Source organism: Aquarana catesbeiana, linkage group LG11 (genome assembly GCF_042186555.1).
Source record: "Aquarana catesbeiana isolate 2022-GZ linkage group LG11, ASM4218655v1, whole genome shotgun sequence".
NCBI classification, from domain to species: Eukaryota; Metazoa; Chordata; class Amphibia; order Anura; family Ranidae; genus Aquarana; species Aquarana catesbeiana.
The window spans coordinates 118,317,591-118,338,531 of record NC_133334.1 but is presented as its reverse complement, the minus strand read 5'-3'; the positions used below and the strand labels follow the sequence as shown (position 1 = coordinate 118,338,531).

General features: G+C 45.0%; 1 protein-coding gene across 1 annotated transcript in view; it reads left to right on the top strand.

Moving 5' to 3' along the window:
* LOC141112292 (solute carrier family 22 member 6-B-like) overlaps positions 1-20,941 on the top strand; it is a 125,912-nt gene that overhangs the window by 42,372 nt on the left and 62,599 nt on the right. Inside the window, exons 3-4 of the mRNA XM_073604948.1 lie at positions 16,512-16,666; positions 18,285-18,453. Of these exons, the coding sequence (XP_073461049.1) occupies positions 16,512-16,666; positions 18,285-18,453 (324 nt within the window). The remainder of the gene's footprint in view (positions 1-16,511; positions 16,667-18,284; positions 18,454-20,941) is intronic.

The following is a 20,941-nucleotide window of genomic DNA, read 5'->3' as shown; positions in this document are numbered from 1 at the left end:
TGCGTTAGAGCAGCATCTCCGTGGTCTTCGTTCCACTTGGGCACAAGTTCAGGAGGCTTTGCAACATGCTAACGATACGTACAGACTCCATGCTGACTGCAGACGCCTGCCTGCGCCTTCCTACCAGGTTGGGGACAGAGTCTGACTGTCGTCTCGCAACCTCCAACTTCATGATCCTTCTTTGAAGTTCGCACCTTGGTTTATTGGGCCTTTCCGTAACCCAGTGGTTTACGCCTTGGACCTTCCTCCTAGTATGCGCATCTCAAATGTGTTTCATGTCTCCTTATACCTTTGGTCTGCAACTGCTTTACCATCTCGGTGCCACGTCCTCACCCTATACAGGTTGAGAACCATGAGGAGTATGAAGTACAATCCATTGTTGACTCCCGTAGGTTCCGTGGGCGCATACAGTACCTGGTGCATTGGAAGGGGTAAGTTCCAGAGGAACTCTCTTGGGTCTCATCCTCGGACCTACATGCCCCTGTCCTCCTCCATGATTTCCATAGATGTTTTCCCCTCAAACCCAGTGGTCCTCCGAGGGGGAGGGGTCGTTGAGGAGGGGGTACTGTCAGGGCTGGGCTCAGCCCTTCCTTCTCTGAGCTGACCGCTTAGCTGTCAGCTAATTGCCAGCTCCCATCTCTCTCCACAGTTACCCAGCTGTTGTTGATTCTGCTCATCAGTCCTGCCTACTTAAAGCCGTCCAGCTCACTTGATCTCTGCCTTTGCCTTTGTCAACATCGCAGAGACTTTTCCCTGCGTTCCTGTTGAAGACTTGCTCAGCTGACGTTCCTTCTGGCTCCTGATCCTGCTTGCTGTACTACTACATTGAAAAAAGAGGGTGTATTTACAAGGAGGGTGGGACTTTATATGAAGCACCGGGCAGCAAGAGAGTACTGAGATGAGAAAAGGAATTTTATTGGAAAGCTATATTGAAAACATATATATTCCTGGTAACAATAATACCAGGTAACATGGATATAATATTTAGACCATTGAGCACAGTCCATAAATACATGGTATAAGAACAATCATATGCAATATACACGATAATAACAATAAGATTGATGGTAATTTCTCATAGTATAAACACATTAAATTCCTTAGTTCACCTCAAAGAAAATAGATATAAAATAGTAATTCAAATGGTATTGCCTGCAGGACCTATGGCTGGGGAGATAAAATTACATAATCGCTTGAAAAGTCTTGATAAGATTGGTGAGAACACGGCAACCGGTAGCTCTATGTGTTTCGTGGCTTTTATGCCACTCGTCAGGAGCAAGCACGTGTGATATCTATGAAAAATATTGTAGAGGTAAAAAGAAAGATGACAAATAAATCGAAAAGACAAGATTGGTGGTAGAATATGGAACCCCCATAGCCAGGGCTTACTCAGTGATGTGTGATGTTTTGCTGTTGTGGTGGTAGGGCCCTGCAAACAGTCCAGAAATGGCTCCAACACTCCATTACTGCACGCCGATGTCATGCACTCCACGCTGTGCACGTGCCGTCCTTCTGACGACGCTACGCACAAGCTATGTCTACCATGCTCGTGTTTAAGGTGGGAACTGACTGTGTGTCGGTGCCGGAGTTCCAGCTGTCCAATGCATGGCGCTCCTACCCCTGCCACACGGCGTGACATTGGTGGACCTTCCCGCGGCTGGTCTATTTAGGGGCGCTCCCTGGGTGGTCCCGGCACTTAAGGCTTTCTTCACACAGATTCTCACACTATTTGCCTGTTCTGGACCTTCCTGGTTCCCTTTTTGTGGGTTCCTCATCCTCATGATGTTAATTTGCTACACTCACCACTACCATTATGGCTTCATCAATTTACTCTAATCACGGTCTCTCCCCTCTCTACCACCCCCTCCACTCACATCCCTGCCACCTATTTTCCCTCACCCAACACCACTCTTCCCACTCCTCCACCCACCACCCCCTTATTTCTTTCCTGACTTCCTTTTTTCCCCTCCTCTCTCCCCCCCTTTCCCTCCCCCCGTTTTTCCTTCCCCCTGTTTTTCCTTCCCCCTTTTCCCTTCTTCCCCCTCCCCCCTCCTTCCCACCTCTTTACAAACCCCCTCCCCCCTTTCCCTCTTATTCCCTGTCTTTCCTTTCCCCCCTTTCCCCCCTTTCTTTCCTCCCCCCTTATTCCCTCTTCCCTCCCCCTCCCATTTCTCCTTGCTCACACTTCTCTTCTCCCCTTAGAATGTCTTCGTTTGCCGTGCCTGCCCTGGGTATCGCCCCTTCTCAGTCTGCGGGGCTTTCCACGTCAGCTCCTGGTTGGAGCCATTTCTAGACTGTTTGCGGGGCCCTACCACCACATGAGCAACACATCACACCTCAGTGAGTAAGCCCTGGCTTTGGGGGTTTCATATTCTACCCCCAATCTTGTCTTTCCATTTATTTATCATCTTTCTTTTTACCTCTACAATATTTTTCATAGATATCACACGCGCTTGCTCCTGACGAGTGGCATAAAAGCCACAAAACGCGTAGAGCTACCGGTTGCCGTGTTCTCACCAATCTTATCAAGACTTTTCAAGCGATTTAATTTTATCTCCCCAGGTCGAGTGAGGCCATGGGTCCTGCAGGCAATACCATTTGAATTACTATTTTATATCTATTTTCTTTGAGGTGAACTAAGGAATTTAATGTGTTTATACTATAAAAAATTACCATCAATCTCATTGTTATTATCGTGTATATTGCATATGATTGCTATTATACCATGTATTTATGGACTGTGCTCAATGGTCTAATTATTATATCCATGTTACCACGTATTATTGTTACCAGTAATATATATGTTTTCAATATAGCTTTCCAATAAAATTCCTTTTTTTATCTCAGTACTCTCTTGCTGCCCAGTGCTTCATATAAAGTCCCACCCTCCTTGTAAATACTCCCTCTTTTTTCAATGCATATGGGATGGATATTCATGACCTTAACAGATCATGATATCATTTTAAGTCCCTAGGGATGGAAATACATGACCTTACCAGGCCATGGCTTCCTGAAAGTCCCTATTCCCCCAAACCTTCTCCATTCATTGAATATAATCAGGGATGGAAGCACACGGTCAAGCTCTACCAGCTTAGATTTATTATCTTCTCTGCTCCTTTTTACCTATGTTTAGTCTCCTGCCTTACCTGATCACATTTTGCATTTCCATTAACTTGTCACCTTCCTAATTGTTCCATTCTTATACTGTCTCATCAGGTGTAATAGTAGGTTTTGTTGCTACTGTTGGTCGGCATATCTTGGGCTGCAATTATGTCTGTTTTGTCTCCTGTTCCGGGAGCTACGACGTGCCTTCCTGGCGTACTCCCCCCCTCACACTTCATACTGTCGGGGAGGATGGATGCTCCGTTACTGCACGTCAATGTCATGCACTCCACGCTGTGCGCGCAACATCCTTCTGACGCCTCTACGCACAAGCTGTGTCTACCATGCTCGTGTTTAATGGGGAAACTGACTGTGTGTCGGTGCTGGAGTTCTGTCTGTCTTACGCATGGCGCTCCTCCCCCTGTCACACGGCGTGACATTGGTGGACCTTTCTGCGGCTGGTGTATTTAGGGGCGCTCCCCGTGTGGTCCCGGCAGTTGAGGCTTTCTTCACACAGATTCTCACACTATTTGGCTGTTCCAGACCTTCCTGGTTCCTTTTTTTGGGTTCCTCATCCTCACAAGGATAATTTGCTACACTCACCACTACCATTATGGCTTCATCAATTTACACTATTCACGGTCTCTCCCCTGTCTACCACCCCCTCCACTCACATCCCTGCCACCTATGTTCCCTCCCCCAACACCACTCTTCCACCCCTCCATACAACACCCCCCCTCTTTCTTTCCTGCCTTCCTTTTTTCCCCCCACCCCCCCTCTTCCCCCCCCCCTTTCCCTCTCCCCGTTTTTCCTTCCCCCTTTCCCCTTCTTCCCCCTCCTTCCCAACCCCCCCGTTCCCTCTTCTTCCCTGTCTTTCCTCCCCCCTTCCCCCCACTTTCTTTCCTCCCCCTTATTCCCTCTTCCCTACCCCCTCCCATTTCTCCTTGCTCACACTTCACTTCTCCCCTTTTAGAATGTCCTCGTTTGCCGTGCCTGCCCTGAGTATCGCCCCTTCTCAGTCCACAGGGCTTTCCACCTCAGCTCCCGGTTGGAGTTGGAGTCATTTCTGGACTGTTTATGGGGCCCTACCACCACATCAGCAACACATTACACCTCAGTGAGTAAACCCTGGCTATGGGGTTTTCATATTCTACCCCCAATCTTGTCTTTCCACTTATTGGTCATCTTTATTTTTACCTCTACAATCTTTTTCATAGATAAGATGAGAAATTACCATCAATCTTATTGTTATTATCATGTACATTGCATATGATTGTTATTATACCATGTATTTATGGACTGTGCTCAATGGTCTAATCATTATATCCATGTTACCACGTATTATTGTTACCAGGAATATATATGTTTTCAATATAGCTCTCCAATAAAATTCCTTTTTTCACCTCAGTACTCTCTTGCTGCCCGGTGCTTCATATAAAGTCCCACCCTCCTTGTAAATACACCCTCTTTTTTCAATGCATATGGGATGGATATTCATGACCTTACCAGATCATGATATCATTTTCAGTCCCTAGGGATGGAAATACATGACCTTACCAGGCCATGGCTTCCTGAAAGTCCCTATTCCCCCAAACCCTCTCCATTTGCTGTACTGCTACGTTTATCTCTGGCTCTCTGACATTTGCTTGGCTTACTACCCGATCCAGTTACTGAATTCTGGCTTATTTTGACTACGTTTACTCTGTTTACCTTATTATTATTATTTACAAGTGTGAATTAACTAAACTTCAGTCTCGGTCTGATTCAAGGTTCCAGATAGTCTCAATGCAAAACAAAGTTCTAAAAACTGCCTTTTTTGGGAGCAGAGATGTTAATAACGCTTAAAGTGAAACAATAAAAATGAAATATTCCTTTAAATATCGTGCCTGGGGGTGTTCTTAGTCTACCTGTAAAGTAGCGCATCTTTCCTGTGTTTATAACAGTACTACAGTAAAATGACATTTCTAAAGGAAAAAATGTCATTTAAAACTGCTTTCGGCTGTAATATATTGTCGGATCCCGGCAATATAGATAAAAATCATTGAAAAAAACGGCATGGGTCCCCCCCCAGTCCATTACCTCTTTGGGTCTGGTGTGAATATTAAGGGGAACCCCGTGCCAAAAATACAAAAAAAAATGGCGTGGATGTTCCCCCCCAAAATCCATACCAGGCCATTCAGGTCTGGTATGGATATTAAGGGGAACCCTGCACCAAGATTTAAAAAATGACGTGGGGTCCCCCAGGTCCCCAGGCACTATATACTCTGAACAGCAGTATATATATACTATACGGCCTTCCCTATATACTCTGCAGAAAAACTGGGCCTTAGGTGTTGATGTAACCCCTCACAGTTACTCTTTTTGGACACTGGAACGGGCCCTGCTGTGAAATATTATATCAAAAATTGTAATTACATGCCCCTGTTAAACAGGGGCAGAAAAATTGGGCCTTTGGTTTCGGTGGCACCAGAATACTGTAACCCCTCACAGTTACTCTTGTTGGGCGCAGGAACAGGCCTTGCTTAACTATTATTTAAAAAATAGTAATTACATGCCCCAAGGGCAGAAAATTTGGGCCTGGGGTGGTGGTGTCACAACACTGTAACCCCTCACAGACACTCTTGTTGGGCGCAGGAACGGGCCTTGCTGTGAAATATTATATACAAAAAATTAATTACTTGCCCCTGTTAAATAGGGGCAGAAAAATTGGGCTTTGGGTGGGGGTGGTGGTGCCACAACACTGTAACTCCTTACAGATACTCTTGTTGGGTGCAGGAACAGGCTCTGCTGTGAAATATTATATCAATAATTGTAATTACATGCCCCTGTTAAACAGGGGCAGAAAAATTGGGTCTTGGGTGGTGGTGCCACAACACTGTAACCCCTCACTGATACTCTTGTTGGGTGCAGGAACGGGCCCTGCTGTGAAATATTATATTAAAAATTTCAATTACATGCCCCTGTTAAACAGGGGCAGAAAAATTGGGCATTGGGTGGTGGAGCCCTAAACCAAAAATATTGTTGGAAGCTAGCATCATCAAGATTGAGGAGGAATAGGATAGTCAGCATAGACAGTCTTCAAGGGATCCCAGATCCATAGCAAATTCAATCATTTACATCAGCATCAGGTGCTTGATAGCTGCTCATCCAAGACTGATTCATTTTTTATGAATGTGAGCCTGTCAACGAAGTCTGTAGGCAAGTACACTCTTTGATCCATTACAAACCCTCCAGCAGTACTGAATGTGTGTTCAGAAAGTACACTGAATGCAGGACAGGCCAGTAGCTCAATTGCATATTGAGCAAGTTCTGGCCACTGGTCCATCCTCAAGACCCAGTAACCCATGGGATGCTCTGTTAGAAAGGTCTCCAAGTCTGCTCTTGCCCCTAGATATTCCTGCACCATATAATGCAGACGCTGGTGATGGTTGCTTGAACAGATCAGACGTTGGTGCTGAGAACTGAAAATTTTTTAAAGACATTGGTCAGCCGGCCTCCACCATCCATCTCCTCCACCGCTCTTCCTCTGACTAAACAAAGCCTCAGCACCAGGAAATGGTAACCTCCCAGGGTCTGGAAATACGTTACACAAACCTTTCTTCAAGGTCTCCTCCTCTGCTCCCTCTGCGAAGGTAAGATGAGTTCTGCAACTTTACCCTTGTAACACGGATCAAGAAGGGTTGCCAGCCAGTAATGATCACTCTCCTTGATACCACAAATCCTAGGGTCCTTTCACATGCTTTGCAGAATCAGGGAGGCCATGCAGACTAAGTTTGCAGAGGCATTCGATTCTGAGTCCTCTGGGTCACTAAGGATCACATTATCCGTAACTACCTCCTCCCAGCCACGTACAACTCCTTGGGTTTCTGGGGACTGAAAACCATCCCTTGAAGACTGCTGCTGAGTGTTATCCTCTACATCCATGCTGACACAATCTTCCTCCTCCTTCTCCTCTTCTTCCCGGGTTTTTGGAACGCTATCTGGATAAAGGGGGTCTTGAGAGGAAAGGAAGTCCTCCTCTTCCTCTCGCTGTTCTGCCTCAAGTGCCCTGTCCATGATACCACAAAGCGTGTGCTCCAGCAGGAAGACTAGAGGGACAGTATCACTGATGCGTGCATTGTCGCTGCTCACCATCCTTGTGGCCTCCTCAAATGGTGACAGGACAGTGCATACATCCTTGATCAGTAGCCACTGACATGGTGAAAAAAGCCAAGCTCCCCTGTCCCTGTCCTGGTGCCATACTTGCACAAGTACTCATTGCTCACCCTCTGCTGTGTGTGCAGCCGCTGCAGCATTGCTAACGTTGAATTCCACCTGGTGGGCATGTCACAAGCGAGGAGGTTGGTGGGCAGGTTGCATTCCCTTTGAATGTCAGCCAGCTGAGCACTGGCATTGTATGACCAGTGGAAATGACCAAAGACTTTTCTGGTCTGCCTCATAAGATCTTGTAAGCCTGGGTACCTGCTCAAGAACCGCTGCACCACTAAATTCAGGACATGTGCCAAACATGGAACATGGGTCAGGTGTCCCTGTCAGGGGGTGAAGTGAAGGTTGGTGCTATTGTCGCATACAACCGTTCCTGGCTGAAGCTGGCGTGGAGTCAACCACCTCTGAGCCTGCCCCTGCAGAGCTGACAGAATCTCTACCCCAGTGTGGCTCCTGTCCCCTAGGCAGTCCAACTCAAGCACTGCATGGTATCTTTTAGTCTGACTGCTTGCATAGCCCCTTGAACACTTACGGAGCACCACTGGTTCAGAGGACAAATCTGCAGAAGAGGCTATAGAGGTAATAAAAGAGGAGGGGGTGGAGGAAAGAGCTGTCGCAGAATCACCACTAGCATTTTGGAGGTGTGGTGTTGGAACAAGCTCCAACAACACTGAACCCTATCCTGCATCCTTCCCAGCTGCCAGCAGAGTTACCCAGTGTGCCGTGAAGGAAAGGTAACGTCCCTGCCAATGCCTGCTGAACCATAAGTCAGCGGTAATATGAACCTTACTGCTGACCGTCCTGTCCAACTAGGCCAAAACATTGCCTTCTACATGCTGGTAAAGAGCCAGAAGGGCCTTCCATAAAAAGAAATGGTGTTTTGGAACCTGCCACTGAGGTACAGCACATTCCACAAATTCACGAAAGGGGGGTAGATTTCCTCTCACTTCCTGTTGTCTCCCTCTGTTTGTAAGTAGAAGTCATTTGTAAGTTGGATGTTTGAAAGTAGGGGACTGCCCATATATACTATTCGGCCTGCCCTATATAGTTCTGTGGAAAATTGGGCCTTAGGTGTTGGTGGTAGCAGAACACTGTAAGCCCTCACACTTACTCTTGGTGGGCGCTGGAACGAGTCCTGCTGTGAAATATTATATCAAGAATTGTAATTACATGCCCCTGTTGAAAAGGGGCAGAAAAATTGGTCCGTTGGTGGTGATGTGGTTGTGGTGCCACAACACTGTAAGCCCTCACAGTTACTCTTGGTGTGCGCAGGAACGGGCCCTGCTGTGAAATATTAGATCAAAAATTGTAATTACACACCCCTGTTAAACAGGGGCAGATAATTGGGTCTTAGGCAGTGGTGGTGGTGCCACAACACTGTAACCCCTCACAGATTCTGTTGTTGAGCACAGGAACAAGCCCTGCTGTGAAATATTAGAGCAAATATTGTAATTACACGCCCCTGTTAAACAGGGGCAGAAAAATTGGGCCTTAGGCACTGGTGGTGGTGCCCTGAAACAAAAATGTTCTTAGACGCTATCAACATGAACATTGAGGAGGAATAGGATAGTCACTCAGCATAGGCAGTCTTCAAGGGATCTCACATTCATAGAAAAATTCATTGGTTACATCAGCATCAGGTGCTTGGTAGCTGGTGATCCAAGACTGATTCATTTTTATGAAGGTGAGCCGATCAACTGAGTCTGTGGACAGGCGCACTCTGTGATCGGTTACAAAGCCTCCAGCAGCACTGAATGTGCGTTCAGGAAGAACGCTGGATGCAGGACAGGCCAGTAGCTCAATTGCATATTGTGCAAGCTCTGGCCAGTGATCCATCCTCAAGACCCAGTAACCCAGTGGATTTTCGGTTGGAAAGGTCTCCAAGTCTGATCTTGCGCTTAGGTATTCCTGCACCATGTAAATCAGACACTGGCAATGGTTGCTGGAACCAATCAGACCTTGGGGCTGTGGACTAAAGAATTGTCTGAACGCATCGGTCAGACGGCCACCTTTAACACCGCTCCTTCTGTGACTGACTGAAGCCTCAGCAACACGTTGTCCAGGAGGACCAGGAAATTGTAACATCCCAGGCTCTGGAAACGCATTGCACAAACCTTTCTGCAAGGTCTCCTGAAGATGTTTCATTCTCTGCTCTCTCTGCGAAGGCTGGATAAGTTCTGCAACCTTACCCTTGTAACGTGGATCAAGAAGAGTTGCCAGCCAGTAATGATCCCTCTCCTTGATACCACGAATCCGAGGGTCCTTTCGCAGGCTTTGCAGGATCAGGGAGGACATGCTGCGAAGATTTGCTGAGGCATTCGATCCTCTGGGTCATTAAGAATGACATGATCCACAGCCACCTTCTCCCAGCCACATACAAGTCCATGGGTTTCTGGGGACTGAAAACGATTCCTTGAAGACTGCTGCTGATGCTGAGTGCTAGGCTCCACCTCCATGCTGACACAATCCTCATCCTCCTCCTCCTTCTCCTCTTCTTGTGTGATCAGGGTGCCAGCATGAATACTGTCTGGACAAAGGGGGCCTTGAGGGGTAAGGAAGTCTGTTCTGCCTCAAGTGCCCTGTCCATTATTCCACGAAGCATGTGCTTTAACAGGAAGACAAGAGGGACAGTATCACTGATGCATGCACTGTCACTGCTCACCATCCTCGTGGCCTCCTCAAATGGGGACAGGACAGTGCATGCCTCCTTAATCAGTAGCCACTGGCGTGGCGAAAAAAAGCCAAGCTCCCCTGACCCTGTCCTGGTGCCATACTCACACAGGTACTCATTGATGGCCCTCTGCTGCATGTGCAGCTGCTGCAGCATTGCCAACGTTGAGTTCCACCTGGTGGGCATGTCACAAATGAAGCGGTTCTTGGGCAGGTTGCATTCCTTTTGAAGGTCAGCCAGCCGAGCACTGACATTATATGACCGGTGGAAATGCCCACAGACTTTCCTGGCTTGCCTCAGGAGATCCTGTAAGCCTGGGTACCTGCACAAGGACCTCTGCACCACAAAATTAAGGACGTGAGCCAAACAGGGAACATGGGTCAAGTGTCCCTGTCGGAGGGCGCAGAGGAGGTTGGTGCCATTGTCGCAAACCACCATTCCTGGCTGAAGCTGGCGTGGCGTCAACCACCTCTGGGTCTGCCCCTGCAGAGCTGACAGAATCTCTGCCCCAGTGTGGCTCCTGTCCCCTAAGCAGACCAACTCAAGCACCGCATGACATCTTTTTGCCTGAGTGATTACGTAGCCCCTTAAACGCCTATGGAGCACTGCTGGTTCTGAGGACAAATCTGCAGAGGAAGAGGCCATAGAGGAAGAAGAAGAGGAGGGGGTGGGGGAGAGAGGTGTGGCAGAATCACCACTACTAGCATTTTGGAGGCGTGGTGGTGGAACAAGCTCCAACAATACTGTATCCTGTCCTGCATCCTTCCCAGCTGCCAGCAGAGTTACCCAGTGCACCGTGAAAGAAAGGTAACATCCCTGTCCATGCCTGCTGGACCATGAGTCAGCGGTAATTTGCACCTTACCGCTGACCGCCCTGTCCAGTGAGGCCAAGACATTGCCTTCCACATGCCAGTAGAGAGCCGGAATGGCCTTCCGTGAAAAGAAATGGCATTTGGGAACCTGCCACTGAGGTACTGCACATTCCACAAATTCACGAAAGGGGGCAGAGTCTACCAGCTGAAAAGGCAGCAGTTGAAGTGCTAGCAATTTATCCAAGCTATCATTCAGCCGCTTAGCATGTGGATGGTTGGGACCAAATTTTTTTTGCCAGTTTAGCAACTGGGGTAGGGAAATTTGCCTGCTACAATCGGATGTTGGTGTAGCGATAGCAGATTGCCCGCAAGTACTTGGCACACCTAATTCTACACCTTCATTCCTCTCGGTGCAGGTTTCTGAGAGAACTGAAGGTATAGTGGGGTTGGAGATCCCAACTTATGAGGAGCAAGGAGAGGTCCACCTTGTTCTTTGGTTTGGGTCTTTTAATTACTGTTGCCAATGCACTGCATGGGAGGTAGACATATGTCTGGTCAAGCATGTGGTGCCCAAGTGGCAGTTTTGGCCACGCTTGATACGCTTCAAACATATGTTGCAAACGGCAACGGTGCGATCTGCTGCACACATATCAAAAAGGCCCACACCAAAGAACTTTTCAAAATATGCGGGGAGTCAGCAGCGCCTTGCACATGCGGAGCTCTGCAGTGTGATGCGGTTGGGTGACTCCCCTTAAGCTGGCCCCTGGATGGCATCCTGCCTCGTTGGAGATCTGCCTCCTCCTCTCTTCTAATAGGCACCCACGTAGAGTCAGTGACCTCATCATCCCCTCCCTCCTCGTCACTCGAGCAAACCTAGCAGTATGCTGCAGCTGGGGGAACATGACTGCCAGTTTCTTGTCCTTCTTGGGCACCCCCTCTCTCTGGGCTCATGTTACTACCTTCCTCAACCTAGGTACCATCATCAGAGCCTTCAAAACACTGCGCATCCTCCTGCAGCATGTACCGGACACTGTGGTCGTACAGTTTGGGGGACTCCTCCATGAATGCTGGTGGGGCTAGGGAAGGAGTGACTGATTATATTAAGCCGATGGAATAGGCCGCTTTGGCAGCTGCATTGGCAGGCAAACTACTCTGAGCCTGGGTGACAGAGGATGAGGAGGATGAGGACGGCTTAGTTATCCACTCTACCAACTCTTCTGCATGTTGTGGATTAACACGGCCAGCTGCCGAAAAAAAGGACAAGCGTGCACCACTGCCACGTGCTGAGGATGCACCGTGTCCACGACCAGCACTGGTGGCTGTAGACACAGAGCCTGCTTGCCCTCTTTTAGTGGCCTGTGAGCATCTGCCTCTCCTTGGTGGCCTTCCAGGCATGCTGTAAAATTTTATTAGCAAAACACCACCTGAAGATTACTAGAAAAAGTACACCAGGAATGGCCTGCAGTCAGATATAGGCTTGGCTAGACTAGAATGCTGTATATATATATATGTAGGAGACTGTATGGACTGCAGCTCACTGAATCACCTGCCTGCCAGAAGTATATTAGAAACAGTACACCAGGAACGGCCTGCAGTGAGATATAGCTAAACTGTATGTAGTGAAAATATATACGAGACTGACTGTATATATATATATATATACATAGTAAATACACTGCAGCTAACTGGATCATCTGCCTGCCTGAAGTATATTAAAACTATGAAAACAAATATATTGTGCTGTCAGAGCATAAATGAGCAGCCAACACAGCAGTCTAAAGGTTAAACAATAAAGGGGTAAAAAATGTGCAGTGCTAAAAAACAACTGGTATAAAAATAATTAACTGGTGAAGATGATAATAAAATCAGAAGATGAAGTGACATATATTCAATGAAGGTTAATGTCCATAAGTGAAAATGAGGGACCACAGAGAGGTCATAATAAGTCCTGAAATGTGATCCAAATGAAAATTAACTGGCAATCACTGTAATCATTGAAAAAATAGTGCATGACATAGACAGTCCACCACCAGAACCACCAGTCTCTTACCGGAAAGATTGGACTCATACAGGTGAACATCTGACGAGCCAATCAAGCTTTAAAAAGGTAACCAGGAAGGCACAGTTTCATTGCATGGATGTAACCTCCAAGTGGACGTTCAAGGTGATGCGTTCAGCAGGTTAAAACACAGAAGCAGGTCAGCTCAACCATGAGGGTGAAGAGGAAAAGAAGGGGGCATATAGCGTAATTCCGTAAAATATTTATTGTAAACAAACATAAGAATTACACTTACATTCTCCAATGATAAAATTAAGCGCTTCAGAACAGGACAGTATCTGTGGAACCAGCATGGAAACCCGATGCGTTTCACCTAAACAGGCATCATCTGGGGTGCTGATCCCTCACAAACACTGTCTATTTATAGATATAGGTGACCCCCTTAGCATGCATCAGCCCTGGTGTTTGTATACCGCTATTGTGAGTTTACTTCCAGTTTCAGGCAAGATGGCTTCGCCACGTGCATTCCAAACTTCGTTTCCGAAACCGGAAGTGTAGCCGGACTGCTGTTAAACAACTTCCGGGTGTAGGGCAAGATGGCGCAGCCACCTGTATCATTCAGGACGGCTGGAAACAGGAAATGACCTAGTCTTTTGACAAACGGAATGATCATGGCACTAATAAGGGCACACCATAGAGAAAATAAATGGAAATGACAAAATAAAAACGAGCGAGTGTACCCTAATAAAAAGAATTGGACAATGTACCTAGTAATTGAACCAGGATTAAAATAATGAATAAAAAAATATTAATTAATATAAAAAAAACTAATGACATCTGTCTTAAAGGGGAAGTAGTATCTCTAAGACATAAAAATGACATAAAAAATTACACCATAAAATAGTGGAGAATACATAAAAATTAGCTGTAGCCAGTCAAGGCTGGTGCTTACAGTGGTCACCCACATAATGTAAACGTATAAACATATAAATGCATGAACAATACTAAAAAAGTATTAAAAAAATGTTAGAACCAAATAAGCAAAGAATTAAAAGAAAAAGAAGAAATTTTCACTTGGACTTTTTCATATATATATATATATATATATATATATATATATATGAGACTGTATATATGCCATGCTGGACAGCCTTGTCCACTGCATCTGAGATCATTGGGGTGAGCAGTTGAGCTAAAGCCTGGGCAATCCCGGCATGAACGGAATCTTTTTCCTCCGTCAACTGCACTGTAGGAGGAGGAGGCAGATCAGCAATGTCCTCACGTTTTTTGGAAAGGGTCAGGGACTTTTTTACCAGCAACAGATTGTGTTTTACATATAATAGGCTTCAATGGGCCCGCACCAAAAATGCAAGTGTTGCGTTTTTTATGTGTTTTGCGTTTTTTTTGGCTAATATGAAAGTATGACAGTTCTGTTCATGGAGGGTGACTTTGATGCAACTTTACACTCTCTGACACTCAAGTAGCATCAAGGTCACATCAAAGTAGCGCATGAACCTTTATGTGTTCAAAGTGGCATGTTAGCATCAGGCTAAGGGCTAGGGTTAGATTTAGAATTAGGGTTAGAGTTAAAGCGGAGGTCCACCTATCTATCGTTTTTTTTTTTTGGAGTTCATTCACAAACTTTTCTTCTCATGATTATCTACTTACATGTTCTGTGTAATAAGTCCGCCTGTGTCCGATTTCGTTGTAAAGAATAACTTATAAAATTCACTAAAGGCGGTTTCCATCTTCATTGTGGGCATTTGAAGCCCACAAGCATGTATTTCCTGGATGCGGTGAATGCTGTGCTCCCAGCATTCACCGAGATGTTGTGATGACGCTGTTGCACAATGCATGCTGGGAAGCCTGAGACTAGCTCCCAGGGGACTGTGGGAGGTCTGGGAGAGGCTAGAAACACTCCTACTCCCATGGGAGGAAAACCAGGAAGTGCTAAGAAGATTAGAAAAAAAGGTAATTACGGCGATATAAATTTTTTTACACAGCATGTCAGCATCTAGGCAAGGAAGAGAATGCATAGAGATAATGTTCAAAATTTGGGTGGAACCCCGCTTTAAGGGTTAGGGTTATTAAGGGTTAGAGTTAAGGGTTAGGGTTGGAGTTAGAGTTAGAGTAAGGGATAGGGTAAGAGTAATGGTTAGAGTTAGGGTTAGAGTTAGAGTAAGGTTAGGGTTAGTGGTAATTGTTGGGGTTATTAGAATGCTAACCCTAACAATTACCGCTAACCTTAAGCCTAATGATTGCTGCTAACCCTAATTTTAATCCTAACCCTTAACCCTAGTCCTAGCCCTTAACCCTAAAATGCGACTTTGGACACATAAAGAATCCTGTGCTACTTTGATGCGACTTTGATGCTACTCGAGTGCCAGAGTGTAAAGTCGCATCAATGTCACATCAAAGTTGCACTACAGGAACAGAACTGTCACACTTTCCTATTAGCCAAAAAAAAGCAAAATGCATCAAAAATAAGTGTTAAAAAACACCAAACGTGCTGGAAAAATGCATCAACCGCAACCTGCATAGATGTTAATACAGCAGGAGTCTGTCTGGGATTACATAAAGAGACAGAAGGACTGGAGGCAGCCTACATCCACAGAAGATCTGTGATTGTGGTAGTTCTCCAAGATATTTGGAACAACCTGACTGCCAAGTTCTCGCAAACTGTGTGCAAGTGTACCTAGAAGAACTGATACTGATTTGAAGCCAAAGGATAGTCATACCAAATACTGATTTGATTTTGACTTTTCTTCTATTCACTGCATTCTTACAAAACAGCATTTCTTCATACCTGTCTAAAACTTTTGCACAGCACTATAATGACATGATAATTGAGCAATGGCAGCCTACATAATTTCATGCCAGGTGTACTTTAAATGATCTGAATTACAGGGGCAAAGATCTATCTAGTCAGTTGTAAACCGTAGACGTCTGTGCATTTATGATCCAAAGATATATGAAAATGTATATGTAATATTTGAATTTACCCAAAACTGATTTTTTTCATTTTGTCTGGATGGCCAGTTAGCTGAATCACTTTCTATTTTCTATAGCTCAAGAGGATTTCTGCATACATTTTCTCAGGTCAGTCCACCTGCTGTAATCTTTAAGTAGGAAGTCAAACAGGAAAACGGATCCATTTGTGCTAATTAGAAATGCCCACAAATAATTGAATACTATCTTCAACAACAAAGTAACATTTTCAAACTGAAACTCTATCTATTGTTTTTCTTTTGATTTTGATGTAGTTCATGTTTGATATAGGTTAGGCCCCTAATTCCTGTTCATTCAACGAGACAGCAGATGAGCAAAATCTTTACTCCTCTCACAGAAAGCGATAAAAGTATATTTATCAGAGGGGGAGGGTTAGAACTTCTGTCTGTTTTTATTTTTTTTCTCGGTCCTCTTTAATGAGATTCTTATGCTGTTACTGGGAAAAAAAATAACAGAAATCTCTAGGGGGACACAGAAAGCAACCCTTTACTACCATATTCAAAACGCTAGAAAAAAAAGTTTTGTCGGGAGTTCCACTTTAAATGACAGTTGACTGATTTTGAAAAGACTATCTTTTTGAAAATCATAAACTATACACTGTGTAATTACTGGTATACTGTAATACATTGAAAAGTTTACAGTGATATACTAAATGGTATTATAGTTTTGCTTGGTGCACCGGAATTCAGAAAATATTTTCCTGTCATACCAGGTTTGGTCGCAGACCTTTGAACATATGGTCAAACCTTCAGATGTTTGTGAGTGGAATATGTGCAGCCTTTGCTCCCAATTACATCACATACTGTGTGTTCAGATTCCTGACTGGAGCATCTCTCTCGGGTATTGTTCTCAACTCATATTCTCTGAGTAAGTATTTTGTTTATGATAATACTACTGTATCAATATGGGTGTCCAACAATCTTGGACACCTTTTTAATAAAGTGACCCATAGTACGCAGCTGATGTCCGGTGAAATGAGGGGGGACAACTGCAGTGCCAATGTGCTGATTGCAGCACATAGCACTGTTCCTTTTTAGTTTTAAATTCATTTATTAGCATGTCACACACAGTGACGTTTCATAAAATTCTACTGGCCACCATGCAGCGTGAGGCAGTAGATTGCCTCACACTGTACTGTACTGTACGGTGGAAAAAAATACAACCTGCTGTGCTTTTGTTACAGCGCATACGGCCTGCACACTACCGCGGTGTAGTGGAGTGAATCAAGCACATAGGAGACAAAGCATTTTGCCTTGCATTGTGGAGGGATTGTTCTGGAAAAGCCACCCAACACAGTCCCACTGCACCTGATGTGAATGGGCCCTTAGCCTCACCCAATAGGGGAAGATCTGCTCTTCCTCCTTCTCCTCAGTGGCGTATCATCCATGGTGCAGGGACTGTTCACAGAACATGGCCCCCTTTGAGGCCTGCACTCATGTATGATCCCCTGGTTGAGAGTCGGTAGTTGATCATGTGGTGGTGGTGGTGGGGGGGGGGACAGTTACAAGCACCGATCTCCCTATAGCTTTCAATGAAGCAGCTAACATTTTTTTTATCACTGCCTAGGGCAAACTTTTGACATTTCACATGGGCCCACTGATTTCATGATATGCCCCTGCTCCTCCTCCTTTACATTTGCCACATATGTGTTTGGCCCCCCTCCTTTCCCCACAGCCTTTAGTAGGGACACACCACAGGTCCCAGAAAGCTGCAGATCAGATAGCACAGCACAGCTTGCACATGTGCAGTGAGCAGCTGGCTGTGAAGCCACAAGTGGCCACAGCTGGCTACCCACAGTTAGTATGCCAGTGCCGGCGGCTGAAGGATGGTGAAGCAACAAGCCGGGTGAGAACAGTGATCCAGGGATAGGTAAGTGTCTGTTTAGTAAAAATCAGCAGCTACAGTTTTTCAAAATATGACTAAAGAACCTCTTTAAGGGGAATTCTACACTACTGGTCCTGTTTCTGGCAGGGGCAGCATCTCTAAAGAATGGAGTTGGGCGATAATGTTTAGAATCTTATCAATGTTATCAATGTGAGTCAATCGTTTCTGTGAATACTTGGCAATGGCATATGTACATGCTGCTTTCTCCTTTGCATTGCTGTAAGTGATCTTCCTCTTCTCTTACGATTTATGGCTATAGGTCTACTCCCACACTAAATCAATTCACTCCTTATGTGGATGATATTTTATTTCAACAATTGCTAATCAGGAAGGGGAGATTGCAATGAAATATGGAGCTCCCTCTATAGTAGCTGAACTATAATTGTATGTATTTAATATGTTTAAAAATATATATATCTACATATAACAGCAAGAGTGTGAAATAAAAGCCATGAAAGCCACAGCAAAATTTATTTAAGATTAATACTTCAGAAATAACTCAGAATATGTATTTACTGAAAATACATTATACATTCTCTTTAATTATGGATGCTCACAGAATTGGCCTTGCTTACCATATAACACTTCAATTTCTCTATAGTTGTGGAGTGGATCCCCACAGAAACACGAGCTTTCACCAGCACAGCCACTGGATACTGTTACACCGTGGGCCAGCTGGTCCTGGTGGGATTGGCTTATCTAATTCAGGACTGGCGCATGTTACAGTTGGCTGCATCCATTCCTTTCTTCCTCTACTTTTTATATTCATGGTAATTTTTCTATTACTTCTTTTTATGCTTTCATATTTTATTACTTACAAATTAATTTTTCTTATGATATATGTGTAATTACATAGCATTTACCATTAGAGCATTGGAGGGCACTAGAAATATTTGCATTAAAATTATTGCTTAATTCTAAGTAGAAGACTCACATATTAGAACAACACATTATTTTGGTAGGTATAATGGATAATTCAAATGTACTGTTTCAACACACTTTTTCTACCAGTTACAGGCAACTCTATAGCAGGCTACAAACCTAACTATTTCAATTTAAACAGAACCTCAAGACCAGAATTCTAAAGTACAGTAGTGCTGAGAGCTGTGATATGCATATTATTTCAATTTGTAGACATGGTGGAGATAAGTGTAAATAATCCATTCCACTTACCTTAGGAACTACTCTCTGAAATTTTATGGATGGTCTCCATGTTCAGAAATGAGTAGGCTTCCAGCCTTAACTTACGTTGGGGTGGGCCCCATTCCGAGGGAGTAATAAGTGAATTGTCCCAAACAGTGGTATACTCACTCTAATGACTACATTTCCTGGTACACAGTCCACATCTTTATCCCAATTTCCCAGATGAATGCTCTCCTACTCAGGTATAGGCCACCTTAACCGCTTGCCGACCGCCTCAGGCAGATATACTGCGGTAGATGGGCATGGCTGCGCAAAACCCCATACGGGTACGTCGTCCCCTTTAAGAGCCGACAGAGGGCGGTTTGGATCCCAACCACGACACTACCTGCCTGGAGTTTGCATGTTCTCCCTGTGCCTGCATTTGTTTCCTCCTGGTACTCCGGTTTCCTCCCAGACTCCAAAGACATGCTGGTAGATTAATTGGATCTTGTTTAAATTTGCCCTAGTTTGTGTATGTATGAATGTGAGCTAGGGAACTTAGATTGTAAGCTTCTTGAGGGCAGGTACTGACATGAATGTACAATGTATATTACTGGTGGAAGTGGCGGAAACACAGGCACATGCGACTGAGAGATGAGAGTGAGGGCGGGCGGTGAGAGATGACGTCATTCTCTCTCTTCTGGGCCGCGGCTGCATCTCTGTGTAGAGCAGCCTTCACAGCCCTGTAAGTAAGGGCAGAACTGCGGTGTGGGCAATGAGAGATGATGTAATCTCTCCCCGCCAATGCACCGCTGACATTACTTGTCTCCTCCACGGCCCGGTGTTGGGCCACAGCCCACAGGTTGGAGTCCTCTGCTCTAGAGTCTAGAGGAGGGGAGACATCTACAAGCTGAACAGGGAAATGCACCTTGTACCACAAAACAAGAAAAAGCATAACCAATAAACTCCCTGTGGCCTCCTAACACCTTCTTACAGATGATGGTGCAATACATGGTAACTTCTCTCAACTAGACAAATATTTTTGGAATTACTGTCCATGAGCTTGGCTCATGTTTAGTTAATGGTGAAGAGAAGGGCAGAAATCATTTTGTTACTGCCTATCAAAAGAAGGAACAAAAGTTACTGCAACTGGAAGTTATCTAACATATTTGACTTGTTCTTCCAGAAAATGTTTGGCTATCATATGAATGCAGGTCCAATAAACTTGACATCAGGGCCAGTTCAGGCATCTGCCATCTCATGTGTATTGGTACCTTCAGAGCTACTTCTATTTCAAACATTAGGCCTCAATACAGTCTAACATTATCTCTCATGTTGTTAAGGTACAAGCTGACAAGAACATTCTTTCAATCCATCACAGTGAAAAAGAAGATATTTTTCTTATCAGCCCATGTGCTTAAAATTAAATAATGTCCATAGAAGACTATGGGTCGATTTATTAAATGAGTAAAGCATGTTTACTCTCAAAGTCAATTTACATTTATCTTAGTGAATGAGGTGAAACAAAGGTGAAACAGGTTTTTGCCCACACATAATTGGTTGGTTGAAGTTAGCACTTGTAGCCTTCTTTTGTAGGGTTATGAGAAATGGCCCTCGCCAAATGGGATACTGCACTAAACCTGTAGGAAAATAAGAGAACCAGAACCTTCGATAAGTGGAAAAGTGAGTTTCTTTATAAAGTTGGCAGTGCCTTCACCGAGGACAGGCCCTCTGTGAGGGTATTCCCTTCCTGAGAAATGAAGGTGATACTAAAGGCCCCTATTTTTTCCCTAAAACAAAAAAGAGGTTTATACTCACAAGGTCTGTGAAAGGATCTTGCACAGAGCAGTTCCTTACCTCCCCTTCTGATGTTCCCTGCTGGCAAAGTTGTATGCTATGGGTCACGTGTGCAGGCATGGTTCCAGACCCAGCTGTGTGCATCCATAGACACACACAGCATGGCTTGACCACGCCCCCCACTCCCTCCTCATTATATTTTACTTGCAGCAATGGGAGCCAATGGCTCCCGCAGTCTGCCCTGTGCAGGAAAATAGACCAGCACTGCTGCAGAGTGCTGGATTGAGAGGAGACTCGAGTAAGTGTTTGTCAAGGGGGAGGGGGCAAGTAAAAGGTTTT